Raw genomic sequence first — 9,960 nt, 5'->3', positions numbered from 1 at the left:
CTGGGTTAAGCCTCTGCCTTCGGCTCAGGTCATGATCTCAGGGTCCTGGGATTGAGTCCCGCATCGGGCTCTCTGCTCAGCGGGGAGCCTGCTTCCCTCCCTCTCTCTCTCTGCCTGCCTGTCTGTCTACTTGTGATCTCTGTCTGTCAAATAAATAAATAAAATCTTTAAAAAAAAAAAAATAAAAAAATAAAAATTTAGGTTTAATTTATAAAACTATATCATTTGTAATATATAATTCTGTCAGTTTTGATAGATGTACATTTTGAAAAGCAGTGTATACATGTAATCATCACCATAGTCAGGACAATAGAACTATTGCATCATCCCACAAAATTCTTCCATGCCCTTGGAGTTCACCTCTGGCCCTTCCCCCAGTCCCTGGCAGCCACTGACCCGTTTTCTGACCTTCTACCCTAACCTTTGCCACAGTGTTCTAGAAAAGCAGTCCTGCGTTTGAGGGCCATCTGTGTTGTTGCCTGTATTGTTTTTACTGCGGAGTAGTGTTCCGTTGTGTGAGGACCACAGCTGGTTTATCCAGCCCCCGTTAAGGGAGTTTTAAGCTGTTAACAGTTTGGGGTGATTACAGTTGAAGTCCAGGCCATATTCTGGGGTTCCCTAATCTATCTGTGTAATGCGATCCGACTTTTCCTACTCAGGTTGCTGTTGACCGTCCATCGGAATACTGCTTTGCCCATTTTTCTTCTAAACACAGGTTGTGTCTTCTCATCTTGGCATTGGAAGTCCTTTCTTTTATCATTATTGGACCTTTTGGAAAGAAAATAGATGGTGGACAAGACTGACCAAATACAAATATTACAAATACCTGTCCTTTGCAGGGCTCCTGAGAGCAACAGGCAAAGTTTCTTTCAAATCTGATTGCAGAGAAATTTCTTCTCCTCCATATTTGGGACATGAAGCTCTGACATGCTCTGTGGCTTTCTTCCAATTTGGGAAGTGCTGCTCCTTCTGCCCTTTGGTCTGTCCTTAGCTTGCAAGTTTGGAAGCTTTGCTTAGCCACGCCATCCTAACCTAATAACTGGTAAAGGAGGGGAGTCAGAGGAGAAAACCTCTGTTGAGGGTGCCAGAGATTGGAACGCCAGCCTCCCAAGCTCAAAGCTGTCGCACAGCCTAATGCTCCTGCAGATGTCCTCTTGATTCATGCTCTCAGGAGTGGAGGAGCCCAAAGCACGAAAGATTGTTTCTCCAACACTTCCACATGTTGGAGGCCTGAGTAAGGTTCTTTGCCAAGGGAGTAAATAGTGTGAGAAACTGTAAAACTATAGACAGCACTTAATGAAAGATTATTGATGGCCTAGCTTCAGCACCTTTTTTTTTTTCTTGTTTCCTTGTAATGTTTTCAGTCAGAGTGTTTTTCTCTAGGTTCTCTGCTATGTTTACTTCATTCCTGTTAAACTTGCACCTCACTGATATTTCCGTCCCTAGTTCGCTCACACACACCTCTCCATGAAACATTGACAACCAGCCAGGGAAGGTTGGTTTCAAATTTTTAAGTGCTTTGTGGTAAATGTTGGAGCTAGAGGGCATTCTCAAGCATCTCCCTCCAAGGTCCCATTTATATTAAGAGATTTATATTATATATTAATCTTATTATCTTATTTATATATATCATGTAATATATCATATATATATTATTTGTGTTATATATTATATATTAAGAGATCATGCTGTACAGCTGGTTCCTCACAGAGACTCAGAGCCTCGTTCTGTGTGTTCAAATGTCAGTGGGGGCCATAGAGCCCAGGCTGTGGAAAAGAGGAAGAGCGCGGAGTGGTGGATGACTTTTTTGCCTTTCTGATAGAGGATGTACTTCTGATTTGCCTTCCACATAGCTGTGGGAAAAATCCTCCTGGTCTGGGAAGCCCTGAAAAGATCTACTAACTATGGCGATGAGTTGTCACGATACAACTTAAAAAGCGAGTGTGTTTGGGGCCTATCCTTAGGTATTAGTTCTGATCTCCTTGCTCTTTCCTTCCCTTTGTATCTGTTCTTTTGTACACAGAGCTTCTGCCACTTCGGCATTAAAATTGGTTGGACCCAAACAGCATTGTGCTCTGGAGGCCTAGCCTGAGGCCGGCCAATGGAGAGGATAGTCAGCGCTGGCAGGGAGAAACCTTCGGGCTTTGCTGGAGCCAGCCATACGGGGACACGGTTGTAGTGCCAGGCAGCCTGGTCAGGTGTGATGGGCCTCTTCCCAGTGTGGTTTCTCAAGTGCTGGCAGAGCACCCCCATGGTACCCTAATAAGCTCTGCATGTGTTTGTTTTTAGTTCTTTTTGCTATGATGTTAATCAAAGAGTGATTGTGATGATGAAAACTAATTAGTGAGCTTCATTATTAACAGTTCCCTTTTGAGACTTGCCCGTGATAATCCTGATTAATGGTTAACTAATAGGTTTACTCTGATTCTCATTTCCCTGTGCTATTTTGTGTGTTGTGATGTTTGCTTCTCACCAGTAAACTATGTTTATGCCTACTCTATGGGTATTTTCAGTGGAAAAATCAAAGAATTCACTTTGCTAACATCAAGTACAAACTGACAGCCTAAATCCTGTTCCAGAATTCACAGAACTTTGATTTATATAAGTTCTGCTCTTCTAGGATGCAGAGGACACGTGTGTCTAAGTAGCATGCTGTGGACCTTGGTCCTGTGCGTGCCATGTAAGGATTCTGCTTCCTCTGCCTTTCCCCTGCCCTTCCCCTGCCCTCTTCTGCCCTCAGTTGTCCCACTCTTCCAAACTTGGTAATTCATCTTACTAAATTATTTTCAGCATGTGCATACTTACACGTGGTACTTTGTAGAGACAGGTTGCAATCTACCTGCTGAAGGGAATTTCGTATAGGCGTTGCCACATGCAGTCTGCATTTGGAAGAGGCTTGGCCTAACAGGCCGGAAGTGAGAACAGAGTAGGAGTGTATAATTAAGGTGCCTTTACGACCTTTCCCTCTCTCTGAGGATCATCCTGCCTTTCTTCGGGGTCATTCCAAGCCCTGTTCCACTAAATGTGAGGTATAGATATTAGCATCCTTTGAAATGAAGTCACCCCAGGCACATTTGTTGCACCATTACTTTCTCAATTTCAAGGTGCATTGAGGAGGCAGAAACATTCCTTAAAGAGATGCCATCCACAATAGCAAGTTAAATGTAGCTAATGCAACCTTAAATTAGCTTCTCTAGGATTACAGGAAAATACTTATGTGTGGTTTGTTTTCGAGCACAGGTAATGTGAAAACTAGCAGTGCAACAAAAAAAGACTTACCTGCTCAGAAGTACAGTTGCTTCTTGATTATTTACACCAGTGGAGGGGAATATTGGTGCAGAAAACCATAGCTAATTTATCTGCTTGGATTCTCAAAGCCTTGAACCAATGTCATGGGGAAAACTGTGGCGAGTAGATGCCCAGGCCTCACCTACATGAGTTACAGCATGGAAAACCTGAGGATGAGAGTGTCTGCAACTAGATTTCTAGACAGAAATACTGGACACTAAATAGTCTGCCTTGAAATGAGCCTCCTGTGCCTCAAGTTCTCAGTGTTGTTATCTCTTTAAATCTGAGGCCTTTAATCTTTAATTTAAAAATACCTTTTGGAGTTATAAGGTTATAAAGAAATCTTTGATTTCACTAAATCTCACTAGGTGCTGCTTCAGGATTATCGGAGAATTTCAGGTGTCATCTTAATGTTGTCATTTGAACCTGATCGCTCTACTGTCCTAAAGATGCACCTGGCATCTTCAGTTCTTCAGAGCTAAACTGCTCTCTATTACACCATTCCTCATCATCAAGTTTTCTCTTATTTACGTAGTGTTGAAACTCAGAAATGAGTGTCAGAGACTGAAGTGCATGGGCTCTTTGGAAGACAAATCAGTTTAACCATATTCAGTTAGTTTTATGGTCATAACAATCAAAACTCCTAAAATAAATAAATTCCATAGTTAAAGTAGCAGGGACTGATGTGCGGCTCCATCACCGGAGGGAACTTGTCAGTCTGACTTGCCAGTCTTTTCATAGGAGCCACGGAGACAAATTTTAAAGGTTTCAAGAATTTTTGTGTTGAAAGGAACATGCCAAGCAGGGGAAGCGCTTGAGATGACGGAAGACGGATACCATTGTCTGCCTGTGATAGAGTTTGAAAGAGCTGACATGTTCTGGTGCTTACATTCAATTTAATTGACTTGATAAGAATTTTTTTATTCTTAAAAATCTATGAACTTGGGTAAAATTTTGTATCTTTGACCTTAGCGGGTGGTTCGTAGGCATATCATCTTCAAGCATTTGGAATGATGAGGGAGCTCCATGTCTTATCTTGCAATTTGGCCTCTGGAGGTAAACATGGACAGTTGTGGTAGGCTTTTGAAATTTGTCATCATGCCTTCAGTTGTCATGGTTGGCTTTCACTTCTAATTTTTGTCATAGTCAGTGGCATGTCATATACTCTTTGCTATCTTCCCATATGTTGTTTTTTCTGGATTAGGACTATTAAATTGTAGATTGAGACTCAGGAAGAGTCAGGAACTTTTTTTAATTCTCTCTTTTGGTAAATTAAGTAATCATTTAGCAAAATAGGGTGAGAATCTGCTATAACCTTCTTTTTATATTAATACCTATGTGTATGTGTGCTGTTACTCCTGTAAGCACCTTTTTTTTCTCCAGATAATTGCATCCATATGACAGTGAGCAAAAGTCTGTTTCAGAAAAATATAGATTACTGCAGTTTTGAGGGGAAAGGCCCTCTCTTCAGAGACATTAAGTTGCCTCATGATTTCCGATAATCAATTTGATAATTGTTGTTGACTTACTGGTTCAGCTCATGAATAATGTCCCAGATTTAGACTAGTGTGGCAAAAGGATTTTAATCAGGTAGTGCTTTCTTTCCCATGGAGCATTTGTCTTGCTGGACTGTTCTGGACTTCAGCCAACTGCCAGGAAGGCCTTGTCCCACTGTATATGTAGAGTAGAATATGTGTTGCTTAAGCGTTCACCAGGGGAGTTCCCAACTCGCTAAAGCTCATTGTTACCTTACCTTTTTACCAGTGTGCCATTAGAGACGCTGAGAATGGATGACTGTCTCTCCTTTTCTCTGAGAATCTGTTTGAAGGGAAGGATGAATCTCATTACTATAAATACTGTTTTCATCCCAGCCTACCTCACTGCTTCTGAATGAGAGGAGCCCCTCTGGCTGCTGTGAAAGCTCTCAAATACTTGATGGCTTGTTAAATTTTCATTGTCTAATGTGCATTAATTTAGATACAGTAGCTCTGGTTGCTAGGAGCAGAGTCAGAAAGGAAGCACTTAGCAGAGTGCGGACTGCTTGTGTCGCAGGAGTCAGGGAAGTATGCAGAGCTCGCTGTCCTCAGAGGGAGTTTACAGTTCTGCTGGCTGAGCTGAAAACCTCAGAAATTTGGATGTGCCCTGACTACTCGCCCAGCACATGCACTGTGATGTTGTTTGTTTTCTTTTTTTTTTTTTTTTTTTTGAGAGAGAGAGAGAGGGAGAGAGAGTGAGCACAGGCAGACAGAATGGCAGGCAGAGGCAGAGGGAGAAGCAGGCTCCCTGACGAGCAAGGAGCCCGATGTGGGACTCGATCCCAGGACGCTGGGATCATGACCTGAGCCGAAGGCAGCTGCTTAACCAACTGAGCCACCCAGGCGTCCCTGCACTGTGATGTTTTGATGCTTGCTTACTCTGTCATCTGTTTCATTAGGTTGAAGGCTTTCCTGAAAGGATTTGAAGCTCCCTAGCTGAGAGCTCGGAGGTTCAAAATGTCTGTGGTCTGGTTACCCTTGAGGGTAGAGGGCATGCACTTTGTGTTTTATGTGGGAAAAAAGTTTTAAAGTGCTACTTGGTTTCATGTGTTTTTCTTGTTTCTATAATTGTTCATGCTGACATGATGTGGAATAGGTCCCCACTGAGTATGTCTTACTGTTAGAGATTTCCCAGGCTGGGAACAGGAACAGGTTCCAGCTCACCCTTGAAGAGCACATAGACCAAGGCTCGCTATGTAGGCACCCAAAGAAGACTGCACTCTTGATGTTCACAAACAGTGAGCTCTGAATCTACAAAAGCCATTGAAGGTTAAAGGTGAACTGCTTAAGGGGCTTTACGTAACACAGCCTGGGAGGCTTTTTTTTTTTTTTTTAATGAAAATTAAAGGTTAAATTAACCTCCATGAAAGGCTGGTATAGTCTTCTCCCCCTCGATTTTGTTGAAGGAAGAGAAGCCCTTTTTTGCAACCCACGAGGAATGAAATTTTCATTTCAAAGCACCTTCCTAACTTGTATATTCATGGAGTGCATAGTAAAAGAACAGCGGGAAGCACACAGAATGTTCTGGAAATTTCAGATTAACTCTGTTTCTTCTGTGGAAGTCACATGACTATCTTCCCTATGTCATAGTTTCAGGATTATCTGTTTTTCTGCAGTTATGTGCCAAGCTTTCTATGGTTTGCCAGACTTTTTGCCCTAGTACAGAGAGAGAATCATACCCTTAGATTTTACTACTTTTTTTCTAACAATTCTTTTCTTTCATCCACCAGGATACCCAAAAAGCAAAGCAGTTTCTGCCCTTCCTTCAACGGGCAGGTCGTTCTGAAGCTGTAGTGGAATATGTCTTCAGTGGTTCTCGTCTCAAGCTGTATTTGCCAAAGGAAACTTGCCTTATCACCTTCTTGCTTGCAGGTAAGTCTTACGTGTTACATGTTCCAATAATTCCTCCCGGAGCTCAGAGGTCATGCCTGGAGGTCACATGCCCTCCAATGAGACCTCAAACCAGTCTAGGTGGTTTAGTGTCTAATTGAGATGTGAACACAAAATTGCTAGATTTGATCTCTCTGTCACTGCAGACCCAGCACTGGGCCCTCTTTTGCTCCTCATTTCTACCAACCACAGGGCATTATAGTAGAGCAGCTTGAAAGACAACATGTATCTTTTCACAGCCCGAGTGAAGGGAATTCCAGACAAAGAAAAATACTAATGATGGAATTCTCACAGTCGGTATTTCCCATTTGGGGTAGACCACCGCTGCCATGCTAGTCCTGGGTAGTCCACCGAGGAGCTGAGACACCCTTCCCTTATGTCTCCCTGGGCAGTGCGGTTTGTCTCTCTTTTATTCTTTGCAGCTGTCATTAGGATCCAGATCCTTTGTCAAACTATGACATTACCTTCCCAGGCTTCTGCATCTGTAGTGTTTCTCTGTTGCACTAAGCTTGACGTGCTGGGGCAAGCCACCCTTTCTTTGCTGACTGAATGCGCATCTCTCTTATCCTATCTTTTCTAGTAGCTTGATATATCACAAGCCAGCAAGACTGTATGAACTGTGTTCTTTGAGCAATTTACATTTATGCATTCAAGGAGTAGGCTGCTTTATTTCTTCCCCGACGGCTGAGAATAAAGTTACTTATTTCCAGTCAGTACTTCACAGAGACTGTAGTCTTTGAGAGAAAGTGTCATTTTACTTCAACACCCCACACCCCACCCCTGTACACACAAACATTCACTCACTCAACAAAGGACATGATACTCTGCTGTGTTCTTACCGTGCACATTGCCTTTTCCGCTGACCCTGCTCCCTCAGCACTCCTTCTTTTGGGATTCTTGAATAGATTCTTGAATAGATTTTGCCATGGGGGAAGAGAAACGGGAGCCATGCTTGCTGTCCCCTGCCAGATTGCCTCGGCCTCCTTTTCCTAGAAGGCCCTGATAGTTTCTTCTCTGGATGAGGGTCTCCCTCAGGTCCTAACTAAATGGGCTGTTACGTAAGATAAATCACTCACTGAACACATGGCTGTGATGTTCTCCGCTGCGGCTGGGCCACCACTGGCTGAGGCTGTCTCACACTCTGAAGAAGTTAACGAACACTGCACAGCTCTGCAGGCTTTCCGAGGGGACTGACTGAGGTATAATGTGAAGTTCAGGGGCAGCTGCGGAAAGGAAGGGCCAAACAAATCCATGCCATTCTGGAGAGCTGTACATTGGTGTGTCGTAGTAAACAGAGGGGCATTGTGGCAGTGTGTGACAGATGCCATCTGTGCCCTTTACTGAAGATTTCCAGAGCAGAGAAGTTTCTTACCATTGAATTCCTGTGGTTACAGAGTTTGAAGTAACAACCTGTCCTTTGTTCTATATCTACAAAACAAAAGTATCCTCTGGGCAGTGTGGAGCTTTATCCCAGAGGTGAACAAGAGAAAAAGTATGATTCTTTCTGGAAGACTTGGCCACTGGTCTGTAGGGGAAAGAAAACATTGAAGGTCTGGCTTCTAAATTCAAAACTACTTGAACGGAACCAGCTCAGAACTAGACCCATCCTGGCTGGAGTTCTGCAGAACCCTTCTGGTTTTACTTTGTTTCCCATGGAGCATTTGTCTTGCTGGACTGTTCTGGACTTCAGCCAACTGCCAGAAAGGCCTTGTCCTACTGTATATGTAGAGTAGAATATGTGTTGCTTAAGTGTTCACTGGGGCAGTTTCCAACCCACTGAGGTTCAGACACAACACAGCCTGGTCACCCAGTTCCTGTGTGTACTTGGCATTATTCTAAGCTTAGCGATTCGAAAGATAGCGCCTGAGTTAACTTCTGTTCTGAAAGATAAATTACCAAAGCAAAATATAAGGTTTTACATTTTTCTCCTGCCATACTATGTGTAGTTATATTCTGCATCTTCTAATTTCTTTAGAAACCTGGCAAGGATACAGGACAGGGAGAAGTTGTAAGAGCACACAGACCTCAGTTTGAATCACAGCTCTACTCTGCACAAGCAGGTGACTTTAAGGAGGTTTTTTACTCTTGAAGCCTTAGGTTAGACGTCAGTTAACTGGAAAGTGTTTCTTGCCTCTTAGGATTTTTGTGCGGGTTTAATGAGATGTATAATGGGTTCAGAACAAGGCTGCCATGAAGTAGATTATCCATAAATCTGTTTCCTTCCTCTTCCTCACGATGACTTGGTGAATTCATAGCTAGAGCTCTTCTTTTTTTTTTTAATATTTTTTTATAGATTTTATTTATTTATTTGACAGAGATCACAAATAGGCAGGGGAGGGGGGGGGAAGCAGGCTCCCCACTGAGCAGAGAGCCCAACTGGGGGCTTGATCCCAGGACCCTGGGATCGTGACCTGAGCCGAAGGCAGAGGCTTTAACCCGCTGAGCGACCCAGGTGCCCCGCTAGAGCTCTTCTTAACTCTTATGTGCAGTGGTATATTGTACAGTGTGTTTGTACGTAGCTGTGGCTCTACCATGGAGACTTTGACCTCTCAGTGGAAATAAATCAAGCAAAGTTGCTCTTCTAGCCTCCTCCTAAATGAGCAGAAAGCTCACTGATAGGAAGGCTACTAGCTTTTCCCTTTGAGTTTAGAAGGAGGAACTTTGCTTCCTGCTAAGACATCGTCCTGGGTCTCTGGAAGGTCGGGAGGGAAGACAGACATGTAAGCAGACTGCAGTATTGGGCTCTAGGTGAGAGATTTCTTTATAGGGCACAGAAGCAACACAGAGGAGGGAGTGATCAGTTACTTAAAGGAAAGTCAGGGCTGTCTCCTTGAGGAGCTGTTCCCTGAGCTGCTTTTGAAGGAAAAGTAGGAGTTGGCAGTGTTGGGACAGGAGGGGAAAAGGAGATAGATAGAGAAGAACATTCTAAGTAGAGGTTAACAGTATGTACAAAGGTGTAAAGGTATGATCTGTCCTGATGTGTCCAGGTAACTGTGCCCTGTTTGGTACTGGTGGAGTATAAGGAGTGAGGGGTTGGTGTGGGAATAAGCTGGAAATGCACACAGGATGTACCGTGGACCCTCAGAGTCACTCAGGGTATTGAGCAAGAGAGCGACATGCTCACACTTGTGTTAAAGTTTATTTTGGTGAATACATTGGAATAAATGAGGCTGGAAGCAGAGAAAGTAGGTACAGAAGCAAGAGGATGAGATATCTAAAATCTGGCAGTGAAGAAGAGGAGAGGTTG

The 9,960-nt window shown here is 43.3% G+C and overlaps 1 protein-coding gene across 1 annotated transcript in view; it reads left to right on the top strand.

Moving 5' to 3' along the window:
- Positions 1–9,960, top strand: part of LOC111152030 (staphylococcal nuclease and tudor domain containing 1) — a 413,353-nt gene that overhangs the window by 253,935 nt on the left and 149,458 nt on the right. Inside the window, exon 15 of the mRNA XM_022510305.1 lies at positions 6,554–6,695. Within this exon, the coding sequence (XP_022366013.1) occupies positions 6,554–6,695 (142 nt within the window). The remainder of the gene's footprint in view (positions 1–6,553; positions 6,696–9,960) is intronic.

The sequence above is a fragment of the Enhydra lutris genome, unplaced genomic scaffold, assembly GCF_002288905.1.
Source record: "Enhydra lutris kenyoni isolate GAN:26980312 unplaced genomic scaffold, ASM228890v2 scaffoldscaffold27, whole genome shotgun sequence".
Lineage (NCBI taxonomy): Eukaryota > Metazoa > Chordata > Mammalia > Carnivora > Mustelidae > Enhydra > Enhydra lutris.
Note: the sequence above shows the minus strand (reverse complement) of the source record. Positions and strands in the feature narration are given on the sequence as shown.